General features: G+C 35.9%; 1 protein-coding gene across 4 annotated transcripts in view; it reads left to right on the top strand.

Annotated features, from left to right (window-relative positions):
- Positions 1-19,416, top strand: part of AMPdeam (AMP deaminase) — a 334,349-nt gene that overhangs the window by 239,717 nt on the left and 75,216 nt on the right. For all 4 annotated transcript variants that reach the window (XM_090387683.1, XM_090387682.1, XM_090387684.1 and 1 more), the window contains 2 exons: positions 6,753-6,815; positions 12,300-12,431. In XM_090387683.1, coding sequence (XP_090243809.1) covers positions 6,753-6,815; positions 12,300-12,431 — 195 coding nt within the window. The remainder of the gene's footprint in view (positions 1-6,752; positions 6,816-12,299; positions 12,432-19,416) is intronic.

The following is a 19,416-nucleotide window of genomic DNA, read 5'->3' on the forward strand; positions in this document are numbered from 1 at the left end:
TTGTACTTGGTGACCAGACTGCTATCAGTATTGATTTTCCCACCTTAACTTAATTTTAATTTATATAAAAACTAAACTTTGTAGCTTTTTGTAAGCAATATTTTGGTACTTAGCTACAGTTGGTATAAAGTTTTCTGAAATAGATAGAAACCAGTTATACACAAATGCATATTAATGCTAAAGTGTTGAACATTGTGCATATGAATACTAATCCAAATACTAATTAGTGTCACTCACTAAGATTTCTCCAGCAAAATGCAGTGTGCAAGAGGTATTGCGTATAGCCATGACTAACAATAATTATATCTTGCAAATACCAGCTTAATATCAAAATGGAAGAGGAGAATATTGAGTTGCCAACTGTTCGGGAACCCTACACATATGGAGGTAGGGTACATGGATAGCTGTTGTTTTATGGGATTGTTGAAACAACCTCTGACACCATCTGGGCAGCCATAGTGGTCCAGAACCCTAATCTCACAGTGACCAAACACGCTATGTACTCCTCAGTCAGCATGTGCACACGTTGCTAGACAGCTTCCACCTTATATCTCACTACAGCAGACCAGGTGAGAGTAGAGCCCTACAGTCCACTAACTACAGTCTGCACTGACTCTTGCCTGGCTGCAGTCTGCTAGTATCAATGGATGTGAACTGTCAATCAGCCTTCTGACACAGCAGAACTGACAACTGTAGAGGCCATGATCTCATTGAGGTTGAGGTAATAAAAAAGCTAGTTTCAGTATACTCTGATCACCTACTCCAGCTATATAATAACTGTCTCACTGTAGGGAAACTTCCAGTCAAATGGAAAAAGGCTAATTTAAGAATAATTCTTAAAAATCTGGAGGAAACCATCAGACCAACCTCAGTTTTATTACCCAAAACTTTATTACCAGTACTGGGCAAGGTCCTAGAAAGACTGATCCTCTTCAAAAATGTTCACTACACACAGGCAAACCTTCACTCAGATAAACAATATGGATTCGAACAAGATAATAGTTGGTGCCTTGAATCATGTCATAACTTAAGCACACTCAACACAGAAAATATATCTGCTGGCTATCTATCTCCGTGGATTTTGAAAGACCTTAGAAAGAAAATTATGTCCCTGATATATATAAAGCAGTCTTCTTACCTGTAATCACCTATGGTGCCAGTATCTGGTTCCCCAGAGCAGCCATAGTAAGGATTAAACAAAAAAAATTGATATTCATAGAATTCTACTATTAACAATAACCAGAGCATGCTGCACTGTGAGCACCCCTGCCGCTGCTAGTGCTGGTTTATACCTTGCCATTGGAGCTAGAGATCATCAAAAGTAGATTTTATTACTGGCCGAAAAGACACCTACTAGCTTTATGGATTTATCCTCAACCTTGACAATCCTGTTAAGCAGCAAAGGAAAGGAAACAAATAGCCATGAAATTACACCAAAAGTGGCAGGACAACTGGAACCAGTTCCCAAAAGGGGGAAACAACCAAAAGATTCACCCCCAGGGTTGACTTGGTATGCCCTAAACCCTCACCCAGGTGTGCACCAAGCATGTACACTACATTCTTTTTTGACTGGGCATGGCTCTTTTCAGGACTAAACTGTTTGTAGTTGTTGACGTCCATTGTAACTGTGGAGTGAATGAAGACTGGAGCTACATCTTGTATGACTACCCCCCTCCATGATGACCACAGAAACAGGTTTATTACCAGAATTGGTTATCTGTTGCCTAGGAACTATGAAACATCTATTTATAACTGAAGAGCTATACTTCAAAGCATTTGCTCAGTATTCTCAGACAGTCTTTGAAACTTGTAGCAAAACCCTGTGTCAGGCCCTAAATACAAATGCTTGGTACAGTTCCCCCCTCCCCAGTGTGACATTCTAATTATGGAACATGGCCTTGGGGCTCTATCAGTGTATATGGTGCCTGCTTACCCTGATTACAGTACTGGCCAAGCAGGCATGAGTGGGTGATTGTTGGTGGGGGGGGCTTTGCATTGGTGGGGACATTGTCCCCCACCAATGGTGCCAGTATGACAGGCCAATAGTATATTTAACCTGCAACAAAAAAAAAGTAGTCTATATTCAAATTGCAATGACAGGTGGGTGAGTAAGTGAGTGAATATAAGAATGTCCAGATTAATTGCCATAAATGTGTACTCTGAATATGAGTTTATATATAAAAAAAATTAAAATGAGTGATTGTGATCTGTACTAAAAAAAAAAAATGTGTTGTTTATATTCAGGGTGCTTTGAACCTGTCAGTGCGCAAGATTAGTGAGTGAAACAGGGTAAATGTGACAGTAAATGTTGTAACTTGTCTTGTTATTATGCATCCCTGAATATACGTCAAAAAAAAAAGAAAAACTTCTAAAATGTCCTGTGTACTCCTACGTATGATAAGGTGCACGACTGATGTGTGGTGTTTGTGCCTTAATGATAGGTGACATCTGCCCCCCCACCCCAAACATGACTTCATTTGGGGGACTTACCCAATCTGGATGCTCTCCTGCTGCATCTGCTGACACTGACTGTAGCCGGTCTGGCCAGTGAAGTGATCCTTGTAGGAACTCCAGGGATCAGTTTTTGACCACTGCTTAGCTTATATGGTACTCTCCCATGCGAGACTGACTCAAAGGCCTTGCTAAAATCAAAAGAAACTATGTAAAAATTGTTCCCTACATCCAGCTCACTGGTAACAATATCAAAATAACTTACTAGGATAGTTAAACATAATTTTACCTTAACAAAACCATGTTGTGTGTCCAGAATACCATTTGTCTGAATGTCCCTGGATTGCACTCTAGGTCATTGCCTCTAAGATCCTCCGTACCACTGAAGTCAGACTAACCCATCTATAGTTATTATCTTCACTCTTAGAAATGCCTTTATGTATTGGCAAAGCTTTGGCACTTCTCCAATCCAAAGGAATCTCTCCTGAGTCCAATGATGCCCTCATAATTAACCTCAGTGGTTCAATATTCTCTCGCCACCTCCGTCAAAATTACTGGGTATATACCATCAACTTCAGGAGCCCTACTTGCCTTTAAGCTCAAAAGTTTTCTTAATAAGCAGTAATCTGTAAAGCGCCTCCATAGCCAGGTGGGCAGGAGCAGCAGTGCGTAGCACACGCTTCTTGATTAGGCCGGGGTTCGAGCCCGTGACCACCAAATACGGAGGATGCGGAAAGGTCAGGGAATGACCACCGCATATCCCGGAGCAATATGGCCTTAGTTGCTAATGCTCCTAAAAACCAAATAACAAACAAAGAGTAATCTGTAATTTCAAAATCACTAATTTCATATGGCTTAGCCTTACTCACATATTTCAGCATGAAGGGTTTTTCATCAGTAGAAACCAATACAATGAATCTATTCAATTCATCAGCAACATGTGCTGGGTTATCTAAGACTTTCCCACAGCCAGTACACAAGGGTCTGATCTGATTTGTTTTCTTCTTTGTGTTCACATACTTTAAAAACTCATTATCCCCATTCTTTGTCAGACAACTAACAACTAACACAGATGAGGATGTGTATTAGTTGTCGCAGAGACGAGGGAAACCCCTGGTGCCGTCAGACAACTAACAATATCCGCATTCTTTGCTATCTTAGCCAGCACTTTCTCATACTCGGCCTTAGCCTTCCTAACCTTATCTGGTAATATTACAGATCAACTTGTAGCTGTTGTAGACTTCAGTACTTTTCGTTGCTCTGTAGCTTTCCCAAGCTATCTTTTTCTGCTCATATGAAGCAGTGGTCAGCTCTGTGTTCATCCATAATAGAATGGTCAGCTCTGTGTTCATCCATCTCAGCATCTCCCTCGTGCTATATTTTCTTAATGTTATATATGCACTAATGGCTTCTGTAATTATTGTTTTAAAGGTATTTCATGATTCTGATGTGTTCGCCCTCCCTCTGCAATCTGCCCAATTAATAGATGCCATATAGTACCTTAAACTGTCATAGTCCCCTTTTCTGAAATTATAACCCATACTTTTAACTACAGCAACATCTTTCTTCACCTTCCAGCTAACAGCTGTGGAATCACTATCTGCCCATGGTCCCATACTTTAAGCCCTGTGATGTCATCTGATTCATGATTAATGATGAGATCACGTATATTCTTACCCCTAGTATTTTGTCTAACATTCTAGTACAAATAATAATCAAGTTCATTTAAAAATTTTGTTCCCCATAGGGATTTTCCTTTCCGCTTATTCAAACAACTGGGAGAAGATTGAAGTCGCCCATAAAAAGACATTTGCACTTGCTTTCCCATTCTATCTGCATATAGAGACTCTCGTCATACTCTTTACAATCTTCTGGTCTGTAGATTACTCACACTCTCATTATACCCTCACTTCATGTGACTCAGTGTGGCTGTGTCTTATGAAAGTAGTAATTTTGAAATTACAGATAACTGTTTATTAGAAAAACTTTCAAGCTTAAAGACAAGCAAGGCTCCTGGGTATATGCCATTATGGCATATACCCAGTAATTTTGAGGGAGACTGCCAGAAAGTGTATAGAACCATTGAAGTTAATTACGAGGACATCTTTGGACTTAAAAGAGAGATTCCTTTGGATTGGAGAAGTGCCAACATATCGCCAATACATAAAGGTGGTTCTAAGGGTGACATTGGTAACTACAGATCAGTTAGTCTGACTTCAGTGGTAGGGAAAATCTTAGAAGCAATGATTAAGAGTGCAATCCAGGGACATTTAGATAGAAATGGCATTCTGAAAAACACACATGGTTTTGTTAAGGGAAAATCATGTTTAACTAATTTTGTAAGGTATTTTGACAGAGTTACTCATGAGCTGGTTGTAGGGAACAATTTCAACGTAGTTTATTTGAAATAAGTCAAATGCCTTAGTTCCTTGTGAGAGCTTATTTTATAAGCTGGAACATGTTGGAATTACTAGAAAAATTCAAAGATGTATTGCTGGGTGGCTGTGGGGCAGAAGTGAGAGTGTTGTGATTAATGGATATTCTTCAGATTGGTGTAAATTAGATTGTAGGAAGTTTTCTTTTAGCCAGCAAGTCGTTGATTGCTGGAACGAGTTGTCTTCACAGGTAATTGAGGCTGATAATTTGAATAAATTGAAAAGTCAATTGGATGGTTATCTGTGTGAGGAGGGAAGCATATTTGTATTTTCTTGTCTAATTAGTGGTGTTTTTTTTTTTACCCAGTGTTGCAAAACCATGTGACTTCATTGCACTATATGGTGAATACTATTACAAATATACTGGGGTCCCCCCAAAGATCAGTTCTTGGATTACTGTTGTTTCTAATTTTCATTAACAACATTGACAATGGGATAGAAGGCTTGATGTCAAAATTTACAAACCGTGTAAAGACTGGTAGAGTAGTTAATCCCTTCAGGATGATTTGAACAGGCTGCAAGAATGTATAAAAGTGACAGCTATGTTTTAATGCAGCAAAATGCAAGGTTACACTTGGGGAATAGCAACCCGAAAATAAATTATACACTTGGTGGGGTTGAATTAAAAACAGTAGAGGAAGAAAGGGATGTGGGAGTTACATTGGCAGATATGAAATTTTCTGAGCAGTGTAAACAGGTGGCCAGAAAGCCCATGGTGTCCTATCGATGATTTTTCGAACATTATCCTATAGAAGTATGGGGATCATAGTCCAGCTGTATAAGGCAGCATTTGTAATACTATGTTCAGGTATGGAGACTGTATCTGAAAAAAGACAATGAGCTGCTTAAAAGGGTCTAAAGATGGGCAACTTGCATGGTGAGATCAGCAAAAGGGCAACCATATGAGAAAAGACTGAATATGTGGGCTACAGAACTTGGCAACCAGGCACCTCAGAAGTGACCTCATTGAGGTTTACAAGACTGTGAGAAGGGTTAATTAAATGAATGAAGGCAGAATTTTCACTGTTATAGAGATATTCCAGAACTCGGGGGGCATAAATTCAAATTACTGGGTAAGAGGTTTAGACTACACACCATGTTATTTCCAACCTGCAATCAAGACAGTTCGTCGAAAAGCTTAGTCAGCTTAAGGAAGGAAAGTTTCTTAAAATTGTTTCAAGATTTTCTCATCTCGATTTATTTCGTCGCCGTGATCTTAATTTACTTTAATGCTGCGAAAAAAATTTTTTTGTTGTAATTAATTTTGACACAATGTCTTCTCTTACTCATAGTTTTGTGGGGGTAGTTTGCGTTTTGGAGTCGGGTTGGGGTCCTTGACTTCCGATTCGTGGGGCACTTTGAATCATTCATGGTGCTGTCGGTGCAAAGAATTCGTTAAATTATTTTATCCATCTACATTTGGAGAGCATCATTCTACGTACCAGATTGAGGTAATCAATCTCTTTTATCCTTTTAAAATATTGTTACAACATAGAACCTATTGAGCCTTGCAGCTCTGTTTTTGTGTTAATATTTAGTATAAGGTACTAACCCTACCTGTCTTCAGTATGCTGCTAAAAGTAAGCTAGCCAAGCTCCCAATCACTACGAGGACAGCAACCGGTAGGAGGGGCTAGGCTTGACAATCAGTGATTAATGTCACGTCACGGTTCAGAACGATCCATCAGAGCTAACACCATATACTAAAAATTTACCAAGATATAATAACATGATTGTTATTATTTAAACTCTTAAACCTGTTAAACTTATTTTAAATTGATTGTCATTTCATTATCCAAAATAATGTTTTTATAAAGATTATTTCACTTGATAAATAACACAAATTATATAAGCTTCTTTCCACCAGGTGTTTAACTCACTGAATTTGACTGCATATGATTTGAGCGTTGACATGCTGGATGTTCATGCCGTAAGTATTCAGTAAATTTTGATTTCTTAATTGCTCTCTCATGCAAAAAATTGACTGTTTTTCAGCTTTGACATACAGTGAACTGCTCACAAGTTGTTGCATGTTAATTTGACCAACTGGTTCATTTTTAATTTAGCTAGTTGGTTAATGGAATGACAAACAGTAAATTAGAGAGAAACATTGATTTTGTATTACTTAATAATATACAAAATAATTTTGTGCTTTGTGAATACATTAAATATTAAATACTGAAATTGTATTGCACTTGGATGATAAAACACTAACTGGTATGTATGCTACCATGGCACAGAAAACAGCATGATTCTTCAGGCAGGCAAGCAAGCTTTTGCCAGTCATCAATAATCCACCCAAATTGAACTCCTGCTCTTTAATCCCCCATCCCTACTATCACCACTAAACCAGTGGAGAATTTTACCCATTGTACTTCTGATAGTGGTACTACAATACCGCAATATATTGTGTGGTTTATCATTGAGAAAATGAGGGTAAAGCTGGTAAAGTTTTGTTTATTATCGATAATGCACCATTCCACCCTCCTTTTGAAAAATTGAATTCAATTGACGAAAACTTCATTGTCAGGTTTTTACCGCCAATGGATCAAGGTGTTATAAAAAAAGGGGAAAAAAAACAATTCTTGCATCACTTGCTGCTACCAGAGGGAGATGAAGAGATCGTGGTTGAGTTTTCAAAGAAGCTCAACATTAAGGATTGTTGCTACTTGTTAGCAGATGCTTGGAACTTGTTGTTGGAGAAAAATCTGCAAAAGGCATGGCATAAACTTTGTGGTGCTGCCGAAGAGATGGTCACATATGTGCAAGATTTGAATGAAGACTTAAGTGAGATTATAACTTTATTTCAAGGGATTCCCGGGTTTTCCAAGTGTGCTTTGTCATTAACACTAAGGGGCTTCATTTTAAAAAATGATTCTGATGATCCTGGTTATCCATATTTTAACCAAAGAAGAAATTGTTGCATTAGTCCAGGATGAAGAATGGTCCAGGATGAAGAATGTGCTGACTTTAACCAAGGTGATTCTGATGAACTGTCTGAATGCAGTTCTACAGAGATATTGCTTCATTGTCGGTAAAAACCTGACAATGAAATTCTCGTCAATTGAATTCAGTTTTTCAAGGGGGGGTGCGATGGTACATTATTGATAATAAGCAAAACTTTACCAGCTTTACTCTCATTTTCTCAATGCCTCTTCACACTAGGAATAAAATCTTGGCTAAACCAATCCAAAAAAATGTTGGAATTCATCCAATTATTTTTCTGTCTTTTATATCATACTAGTAGGCACTTTACACCTTTAAAGCATCTTGGATTCCCCAATCACCAACAATGGTATAACACGCTGTTTGTTAGCTTTGAAACCAGGACAACCATTTCGCATTGTGATTCAAGTGATTTACGAGGGAGCAACTTCCAATTAAGACCAGTTTCATCTGCATTGTAAACGTTATCCTTGGAAAAACCTTCTTCCTCTGCCATTTTCAGAAAAGACTCTTTAAAAGCTTCTGCTCTTGGGACATCACCTGATAAAGTTTCTCCTTGAATTTCAAACTCCCTTATAGCTTGGCGAGATTTGGAAGTTTTCAGTCATCTTGTACTAGATTTAAATTCAGATGGGCTTTTAAAGTTTTGATTCAATAGAGTTCCATAAATAGATTCGCCTTGACTTCTCTTTTGTAGAAACTATAAATAAACAGCATCTTCTAATTTCTCATCACTAGCTTTTTTTTTAGAGCCATCTTCATTGTCTAACTTTGAAGCAGACTTCAAAATTTCATTTTTTCTGCTCTTTATGTCAGATATGGTTGCTTTTACCAATGTTAAAAATCTTAAGAGGTACATCAGTTTTGCTCTTTTCCAGTCTATTAATAATTGTTATCTTATCTTCTATTGACAACACATTGCAGTTTATTTTGCCTATAAATGCCATTATTAACACAAAGGGGAAAAATGACACTGTATTTCACTTTGAAATAGCTACAAGCAAAAACTCGAACATTGAATGGCTGAAAGCAGACTGAGTGAAAGCTAACCACCCACCCACCCCACTGTACTCCCACGCTCAAAACAGACAATGATGCATCCATCAAGGTCACTTGGAGACTGTCCTGGGTCCACACAGTAGCTAAAGTTAACAATTGATTTTTAACTCCTGTAATGACAAATTAAGATTATTTCTATGCTATACTGCATATATCTTCGAATAAATAATCAGAAACGAATGCATCAAGCGGCAGGAGTAATATTTCAACAATGCACTAAAAGTAGATACTGTAATTTGGGGGGGGGGGGGTTCAGGTGATCAACGTTCTCTGTAGGTGGTGTTTTTTTTTTTTTTTTTTTTTTTTTTTGCACCATCTTGCAAAATATCCTGCCAGCACCCATGAACATAGCAACTTTCCAATGAAGACTTGGAGGAATTGGTTAAAGAACTAATCCAACAGGAGGAGAAGGAGAAATAAAAAATATGAAGAGCTTCCTCTAAAATCTATGAATACAAGTGATCTTCAGTACATCCTTTCAGCCATGGAGACCCTCATTGATGAGTCTGTGAGGTTGGCCATGACTGGGAGCGAAGTGTGAAAGTGAAAAGGAGTGTAATTGTATCCATTGGCCCTTGTTCTGAGATTCTCAAAGAAAGAGGAACTCTTGACAGTCAGCACTGCATACTTTCTTCAAAAAAAAGGGAATGTCCTCAATCAGGGATTTCATCAGATAAGTAAAATCTCTGCATTACACCACTGTCCAAAAAAGATCACTGCAGGGGACGTACAGTAGCACTTCTAAAATCGTTCAGTCTGGGTTTTGAACATATCAAAGTAAATGTACAAAATTTTATTTTTTTATTTAATTATATTTAGTTTGGTTTTTCTATACCGTATTGCGTTTAATTGATTTATATTACTATTTTTAGATTCATAACATTCATTTCAGAGCTTTAAATATAATAATATTACTTAAGTCAATTTTGAGTCTGTAACTCATTGACTTACATTATATAATTATGTTCATTTTACACTTTTTTTTTTTTTTTTTTTTTGCAACAGTTCCTTCAAGAACAGAACTTTGTCATAAACAGAAGGCTACTTGTACACTGTTTCAGATTGGGTACTCAGGGTTGGTTAGCAGAATAGCCAGAAAATATTAATTAGGGGAATGCATCATTCCAATGCACAAATGAGGTGGTAATGATGTAATATAGGGCTGCTTCTCATGTTTTGATCTTGAATCATTAGATGCAGTGCCTAGAACCTTCATTGCTGTGTCCACACAATGAAGAATAGTATAGAAATGGATACTGCACTGCATCTGCATGATTATCTCTAAATCACAAAATGCCAGGTCTGTAGATACATATATTGAGGAGAAGAGCATTGTGAAATTAACTTGACTAACCTGAATCCCATAAAATAACTCTTTTTATGCACTGGAACACTTTCATTGCAAAGTACACTTCTTACACACACTTATTCCACTACTGTTCTTGCTCTGAAATTCAGAGCAAGAACATTGGTGATTCTGATTGGTGAACATTGGTGATTCTGAAAACTGAAATTCAGTTTTCAGAATCACCAACATTTAAGAAATTTAAACAAAACATTAAATGTTAAATGTAATTCAGAATCCAGAATTCTGAATTACATTTAACAAATATTTGCTGCACTTCAAAATCACCACCACTCAAAAACTCGTGCATGGCTCATTGTTTCATGTGTAGTCTGTAGTTCCAGACGCATCATCAAAACTCTTCAAATACTGAACATGAACATCTGAAACAGTGGAATTTAGTATTTATAAATGTGCTTGGATGCAGTACAGTAGAACGTTGGTTATCCGGAACGTCAGTTATTTGGAATAATTTCAAAGGCTGATCTTTCTTCTTTTTTTAATTGACGGTACAGTAAGTACCGGTTATAGTGATCAAGTTTGCAAATTGAATTTTGATTCTATTAAGCAAAAGATCAAGTTTATAACGGATTGTGCAAACAAAAAGCCCAATAAATCAAAAATTGCCAATTGTTTTTATTGTTTTATGGTTGTGACCTCTAGAATTCTATGTGACCGTTAGAAATGTGCTTTAGAAAAATATCACAGACTACTGGGTTTTCTCAGAAACCATGAGTGAATTTCATATTAGTTTAGCTCCAGATTCGGTAAGAATAATATCTGCCTGAAACTGCGATTTATTATTTTTCTCTTTTTTTTACGTTAAAATGTGAATGAAAAGAAAACATGTAGTTTTGACATTGCAGCAAAAAACAGAAATTGAATTAGAAAAGGTAAAAATTTAGGAAATCTCTCCAAAGAGTTTAATGTGGGGACTTCAACAGTTTACGACATCAAGAAAAATTCCAATGCTATAACAGAAGTTGTGTTGATTATGGATAGTGAAGGAGGACCTAAAAGGAAAAAGACTGTCGAAACCTGAAAATGCCATTTTAGAGAGTTCACTTTATTTAGGGGAAGTTTAGGTGAACCAGTGTCTGGCCCAATGTTGTGTAAAAAAGCATTGGATTTTAATCAGAAATTAAGAGGTAATGAAGAGTTTTTAAGTCTAGCACGAGTTGTCTGAAAAACTTTAAACTGAGACACATTATACGTGAATATTCAAATATTCACATTCGAATATTCAAAGCGAGAAACTTTGTGACGACGAATCGGCAGCAGACTTACTTTAAAAGTAAGTTCACTTTAGTTATAGCAAATTACGAGAAAGAAAACGTTTATAATGTTGATTAGATGGGCTTATGGAAAGCATTACTGAGAAAAACCCTAACCACTAAAAGAGAAATGCCTGCACCAGGTTTTAAGATGAGATGAGAAAAGAGCAAGTTACAGTTGGTATGTGTGCAAATGCCACTGAGACACAGATTCTCCTTGCTCATTATCGGTAAAGTCGTAAAAACCAAGAGCATTTAAAAATCTTTCTAATTTTCCTATTTTGTATAAAAATCCTAAAAATGTCTGGATGGATGTGTCTGTTTTCTGGGATTGGTTTATAATTTTTTTTTTTTTTTTTTATTAATCTTAACTATTTAATTTAATCGTGAGGTAAGATAAAATAAATTTAATCTTACCTCACAATTAAATTAAATAGTTAAGATTATCTGTTAAATAGATAAGATTATCTATTAAATAGTTAAGATAATCGAACATAAAGGAAGATTAAATTTATTTACTCTTACCTTATGTTCGATTATCTGGAAAATATCACTATCCAGAAGTCTGACATCGATTATTCCGGATAACTGATGCTCTACTGTAATTTGTTAAATGACATTCATCGAAGTTGTGCCTCCACTTGATGCAATTTATCAATGTTATGCATTCACTCATTATTTTTTAATTAGCTTATGGTAAATACATAAAAAAAAGACAAATAATATGTGAAAGTTGTTTGTTTGTCTATATATATTATTGGGACCCTGTAAACTTTTTATGAAATTTCAGGATAGAAATACCTTTCACAGATTTGACAAATTTAATGCCAAATATAATCCAATTGGAGAGAGCCGTCTCAGGGAAATTTTTCTGAAGACTGATAACCACATTGGAGGAAAATATTTTGCTTCTGTTTTGAAAGTAAGCCCTATTTTATGCATACTTTATATGTAAATTTTAATGATTTACTAAAAATTTTATATTTTTCAGTGTGTTTTCATTCTAATTCCACTATTGTATTTTTGATGTTAAGAAGGTTAATAATTTTAAGGTGTCAGTTAATAACTTTTTCCATTAATTATATTGAATTCTTTTTGAATGCCACTTGGCCTTCAGAATATATTAAATACTCAATTTAATAGGCAGGCTGCTTAAATAGGCATTTTGTTTGTACTCAATGATGTAATTGTGATGGTATTTACAGTACAGTAATACCATGGTTAACAAAGTCAGCAAAAACTGCCCTACGGTGCATGCGAAGGTTTGTAGTAGGGATTTTTGATGTACCTAGAACCCACTTTGTGATATATGGAGCAGTGGTTAATTGTCATTGATATTGTGCGTACCTACTATAATTGTTTTAATGTATTTTATTAAATAATAATTTCCCACTATGTCACAAAAATGTAAAACTGTGTTTATAAACCAAAATGCTGATTAAAAGGAGGATAGAATCTGGAGAAAAGAAATTCCATGTAGCACAATCATTGGGGTTAACACAATCAACTTTAAAAACAATTTTAAATCAAGCTGATAAAGTTAAGCAGTCTATGCTAAATTGTAATGACATTACCGCATCCAAATTAACACACACACGTAGTAGCATTATAGAAAACATGGAAAAAATGTTAAGTGTTTGGGTAGATGATATGACTCAGTGTCATATGCCAGTCACCCAGGCGATAATTCAACACAAAGCATTAAAATTAAAATTATTTAACCATTTAAAGGCCCAGGAAGCTGAGGAAACCACCGAGATTGGTTTGAGAAATTCAAAAAATGTGTAAGAATTAATAGCATTAAACTGATGGGAGAGGCTGCAAGTGCTGACATCCAGGCAGCAGCAGAATTTCCTGCACAACTGGAAGTCGTAGTAGAACGAGGAAAATACCTGCAGAATTTGGTATTCAGTGTGGATGAAAGCGGGTTGTTCTGGAAACACTTGCCTTCCAAAACTTTCCTCTCCCGAGATGAGAAAAGAGTTTCCAGATTTAAAGCAGCCAAGGACCGATTAACACTGTTGTTGTACGCAAATGCATCTGGGGATAAGAAGCTAAAACCGATGCTTGTTTACCATTCCGAAATGCCTTGAGAAAGGATTCTTCAAACCTAATTTGTTGGTAATATGGAAATCAAATAGAAAGGCCTGGGTGACAATGGACTTGTTTACCGATTGGTTTGTCAACTATTTTTGTACTGCTGTCCAACGTTATTGTTGTGAATGAAATAATTTCGAACCCAAGGCAGGCACTTTTGCTACTGGACAATGCACTAAGTCATCCTTCAAATTTTGGCTCACTTCAAATATGCATTCCTGTTGAAGTGCTGTTTCTCCTGCCAAACACAACTTCGCTGCTACAACAAAAGGATCAGGGTGTTATAGTAGCCTTTATAGCCTACTATCTGAGATGCACTTTTAGTCAACTGATTGAGACTAATGATGAAACACAACAGTCGATGAATAATTTCTGGAAAAATTACAGCTTTACGAAAGCAATCAGCAATATCAAAGAAGCCTGGGGTGAAGTGACACATTGGTGTCTTAATGGTGTTTGGCAACAGATGTGGCCCAGCATTGTTACAGAATGTGATGGAGTAGAATGTGAAATTCCTGCAATTAGCACAGAAGTTATTTGAATGGCACACACAATAGGCTTTGCAGAAGTCAATGTAACTGATGTTCAGGATTTAAGTAGCCATGGTGAGACACTAACAAATGAAGAACTCCAAGAGTTAACGGATCAACAAGTAAACAGTTCAGAAAATGAAGAGGTTCTTCCCCCCCCCCCAGAGAGGATATTAACAACAGGGACCTTGTCTAATTGTTTAAATGAAGTGACTCATGCCTTAGATGTCTTATCAGAAAATGATCCCAATTTTCAACAAAGCAGCATTGTGAAGAGATCCATTTTAAATGCTTTAACTTGTTATAATGAGATGCTACGCGATTGTAAGAAAAAAGCAAGATAGTCGACCCTAGATGCATTTTTGAGAAAAAGTCATCAAGTGAGCACTAGTGTTGTTGTTTTGTGTTATTTTTCATAATAGATTTTCAGTTTACTGTTTTACTTGACTCTTGTGAAGTTTTCTTTAATATTTTATAATATAATGTGTTCTCATTTCAAATAAATTTATTTTCTTGCTATGGTATTTCTACCTCCAATAAAAAAAAAAGTTTCATATAACGAACTAAAGTACTGCAACTCATCTACTTCGTTAAGCTAGGTATTATTGTACTATCAATTAAAATATTTTTACAGTAAAGCAAACTTGTAGCTAATCAGTTGGTTGTCCTCACCTTTGTTTATCAATACAGTATGTAATAATCAGATTGAAATGCTGTATGCAGCTTATTTGTTCTCTTTTATGACCATTGAAGTAACTTGTTGAAATACTGTATCTAAGTCATATTTATAGTTCCTGCTGTTATGAAGAAACAATAAACAAGTGCAAATTCATATGCTATGGGAAATTGCCCAGTTTAGACTGAAATTTGTGCCTTTTTCTGGCATGAGCTTGATTTACAATGATGTAATTCATTCAGTATTGCAACAAGTGTGTTATAAAGTTTTCTTATTGCATTACTGTTCTATAGTTTTCTTTTTCTCAGGTGATGTAGTTCAAAAATTTTTTTTTTTATTTTTTATGTCTCCACTTTTCTTTTTCAAAAATCACATCTAAGAAGGGTGATGAGAAAAGAAAGTATGTAAATCTGAGCATTTCTGATAAATTTAAGTTTTAAAGCTTGAATAGTTCAAATTCTTCTACTCCACCTAACTGGTAAGTGCAATAAATGTAGTACCATATTACAATGCTTAATTTTTATTTTTTTTTTCATACTTTTTCATAACATAGCGACTTTGGCAGCTGTATATAATCAAAATTGGTTAAAGTGGCATTGGAAATAATGAAAACTCAGCTATTTCTTTTAAGAAAAATCTCCACATAAATTGTGCCATTTTACTTTGGTTACATTCAAACTTCCAGCAAACCGACCAATAGCACATACATATTTGCCATATAAGTAGATCTGCTTTTTTTATAGTCATCTTTTGCATTTTGTGTAGTGGTGTATTTCAGTAAAATCAACGTCAAGATGAACTGTTTACTTTTTATTTCAATTACACTGGTTTACAGTGTATCTGGGGTTTGAGTAAAAGTATGTGGCAGTTATTTATGCATGTTTACTGATTACTAAACCGAAGTCCGTTTGTTTCTATCACGTAAATATTTTTCACAATTCATTAACAAAATATTACCTAGGTATTATACCCAAATCTGTTCATAACTATAGTTTCTGCAATGGTTTACAAGTTTTATAACCCTATATTCGTAATCAGTATCAAATATTTGCCTCAAATACAACAGATTGTGCATGTTTAACCTGTAACTACACACACTGCAAGGTAGCCAACCTTGACCCAGGAAGGTAAACGGCCCCCCACACCGCTCATCCGGCCCATCTGCGATTCCCAGAATTTTATTTTCTGAGTGGAGTCTGGGAGACGGGAGACTCCTGTGTGTAGTTACGGGTTAAACTTGTCTGAGCATGCACTCAACCACAGAGCCTATATAAGTGGCACATCCCTTATGCGGTCACAGTACTCCTGTAAAAACCATCGTGAGCTCTCATTGTGTGTAAGTTTTCTTTTAGTATGGCAACCAGAAAGTGTATAAACAGTCCTGGCGTATTTTGTTACATTGTTACATATGTGGTCGTTTTGTTCCTGTAAAGCAGAAGCAAAATATTACCAATTTTGTAAAAAAATCGTATTATGCATACTTTGACATAAAACTAGGCGATCAGGATAAATCGTGGGCACCGCATAAAGTATGCCATACGTGTGTCGAACATCTTAGAAAATGGAGTCAAGGAAAAAAGGTATGCTTGCCATTTTCTATTCCTATGGTGTGGCCCAGTAAGCCATGCCGAATGTTACTTTTGTGTATGTGACATTAAAGGTTACAATTCAAAAAATAAAAAGGACATCAAATATCCAGATCTACTGTCAGCCATAAGACTGGTTCCACATGGACCTGATCTGCCTGTAAAACCTCCACATCTTCTTCCACCAAAGCAGAAGCTAAAGAGGTTAGTGAAGAGGAATGTTATCAACCAGAAAATATTTTAACGCTACAGCAATTCACGCAAGTCAAACTGAACAATTTAGTAAGGGACTTAGGTCTTCCAAAGTATGCGGCTGAAATTCTGGGATCCAGACTTCAAGCGAAGAGCTTACTTGCTCCAGGTTCAGCAGACTCTCGATTTACTGGGATCGGATTAACCGGGACACTTCATGACTCCAAATTAAAAAAAAAAAATCAACCAGAAATCATAAAATTCAAGTAATGACTAGAATAGGTATGAACAGATGTTTTGCAAAGTCATAAACAAGTGACAAGAAGCAGCATTATAAGTCGTCACTGGGAGATTATTATATTGCAACCCCTCTATCTTCCCATCCGCAGCTAAAAAAAAAAAAAGAGAGAGAGAGACTAAAAAAGTTTTGTTTGTTTTAGTGCTCCGGGTCGATTGTTGTGTTCCGTTGCACCGCAAAAGAACAAATTTTGTTTCGTTATTTATGTCAGGGATATCAGAATTTTTTTTATAGTAAATATAATTTTTTTTTTAGTTTGTTTATAAATTGTAAAAATGATGGGTAAACGCAAAAAAGTTGCACTTTCAGTTAAACAAAGATTTTAAATTCAAAAGTTTGAAAACCGGTGTATCCGTTAAATTTCTAAAGAACCGTTATAATGTTGGCGACCAAACCATATGCGACATTGTTAAAAATAAAGGGAAGCATCGTATTGGACACAAGAGTAGTACATGGTAAGTTTTTTTTATCTATTGCCATATTTTTTACGTAGTTTGCTGAGCATTTTTCGATACGGTAAGTCGGGGACTTACGCAACTGAGGATTTACGTAAATTTGCTTTCACTCGATTTTTTTTTTTTTTTATTATTTTTTAGGATTGTAAAATTTAAAACAACAAAAAAATAATAATAATAATAAGCAATCAATAAAGACGATCACGGCATGCACAAATTGCACAAATGGGATCGGAGTAACAAGAAAAAAATAGGAAAGAAGATTCTTGCAATTATTTATGGTTTTTTTTATATGACTGAAGATCTCAGTGAAGGGGACACACTTCACCATAATAACGTAAAAACCAACAGAATTCCAGCTCTCGGTATCATCGCAAATGCAATAAGATTGAGTTTACTACCTGTTTATAATAGATTGCACTAACAGAAAAGCTGAGGGCTGACGACCCTCCTATGTGTGTGTCCTGTGGCACAATCTTAACGATCAGACACCTTTTAATTGATTGTCCAGATTTTAGCAGTACCCGTTTTACCGCTTTTAATCATCTGACTGAGCCTTATACACTCAGTCAGATTTTATCCGACAATGACAATGTGTCTGCTGTTTTTAGCTTTTTAAAAGCAATAAAGGTTTTTAATCGTATTTAAAATTTATATGTTATTGTTGTTTATTTATGTTTTTAGATCTGGACATGGTGGCCTAATTAATTAAGTCACCGAGATGTTAAATTTTTTAGATATTACCTGGTCTTGGCGCATTATAGCCTTAGTTGCTAGTGCGCCAATAAAACCCAAATCAATCAATCAATCAACTAACAGAAAAGCCCAATAAAATGGAAAGTGCAAATTGTTTTTTGTTGACCTCCAGTAATGTGCTTTAGTAAAATGTGAACTCGCACGAGGTGATAATACTGAGTTTTTGCCTTAACCCTTTGAAGTTCTTTACAAAAAATTTAATTTCGACTGTTATCATGGTGCCGACTAAGAGAATAAGTGACAGCGGTACTAGTAAATCTATCAAGAAAAGGAAAGCGATTGAGTTGGATCAGGAAATTAAACTAATAAGAATGTATGAAAATGGTCAAACATTAACAAGTATCGCGTTGAATTCAGATTTGTCAATAATAATATAGCAGCAATATGAATAACTAGTCATTCTTGAGTTACGTAAAACTCGACTAAGTAAGAAGTCCTGGAACGTATCTCTTACGTATGTTGAGGACTTCTGTATTTTTGGATTAACCGGTAAATCGATTATCCGGGATTTGTTTTTACCATCTATCCTAGAAAATTGAGAAGTCTACTGTACATCATTTTCCTGGTACAGAAATCGTGAAAGGCAGTTTATACAGTATTTTTCACAAGAAGGTCCTCTCGTATATTGCAGTGATATCGCTGGTTTAATAAGTGCCTTAGGAGCTCCGTCATATGTTCCTAATGAATGGAGACTATTTATAGACTCTTCTAAGACTAGTTTAAAAGGTGTTCTCTTGTATAATGGAGATAAGTACACATCTGTGCCAGTTGCTCATTCAGTCTACTTAAAAGAAACTTATGACAATCTAAAGTTGCTTCTGGAGAAAATTAAATATCAAGATCACGAATGGCAACTATGTGGAGACTTAAAAGTGTTATGTATATTGTTGGGGCAACAGGGTGGGTACACTAAAATGCCATGCTTTATTTGTGAATGGGATAGCAGAGCTAAAGCACTGCATTGGACAAAGAAGCAATGGCCTCGGAGGCACAATCTTATACTGGGGTCAAAAAATATTGTGCACGAAAGTTTGGTGAAGCCAGATAAAATACTTTTACCTCCATTGCATATCAAGTTAGGCATAATGAAGCAATTTGTTAAAGCATTGAATAAGGATGGCAACTGCTTTAAGTACCTTTGCAGTAAATTTCCCAGTTTATCTGATGCAAAACTTAAGGAGGGTATCTTCATTGGTCCCCAAATTAGAATATTGGTTTTAGATGGTCAGTTTGAAACTACTATGACTGACGTTGAAAGGGAAGTCTTGATTGCTTTTAAAAGTGTAATGGAAAACTTTCTAGGAAATCATAAATCAC

Source organism: Mastigoproctus giganteus, chromosome 13, assembly GCF_048544385.1.
Source record: "Mastigoproctus giganteus isolate SK-2022 chromosome 13, ASM4854438v1, whole genome shotgun sequence".
NCBI lineage: Eukaryota > Metazoa > Arthropoda > Arachnida > Uropygi > Thelyphonidae > Mastigoproctus > Mastigoproctus giganteus.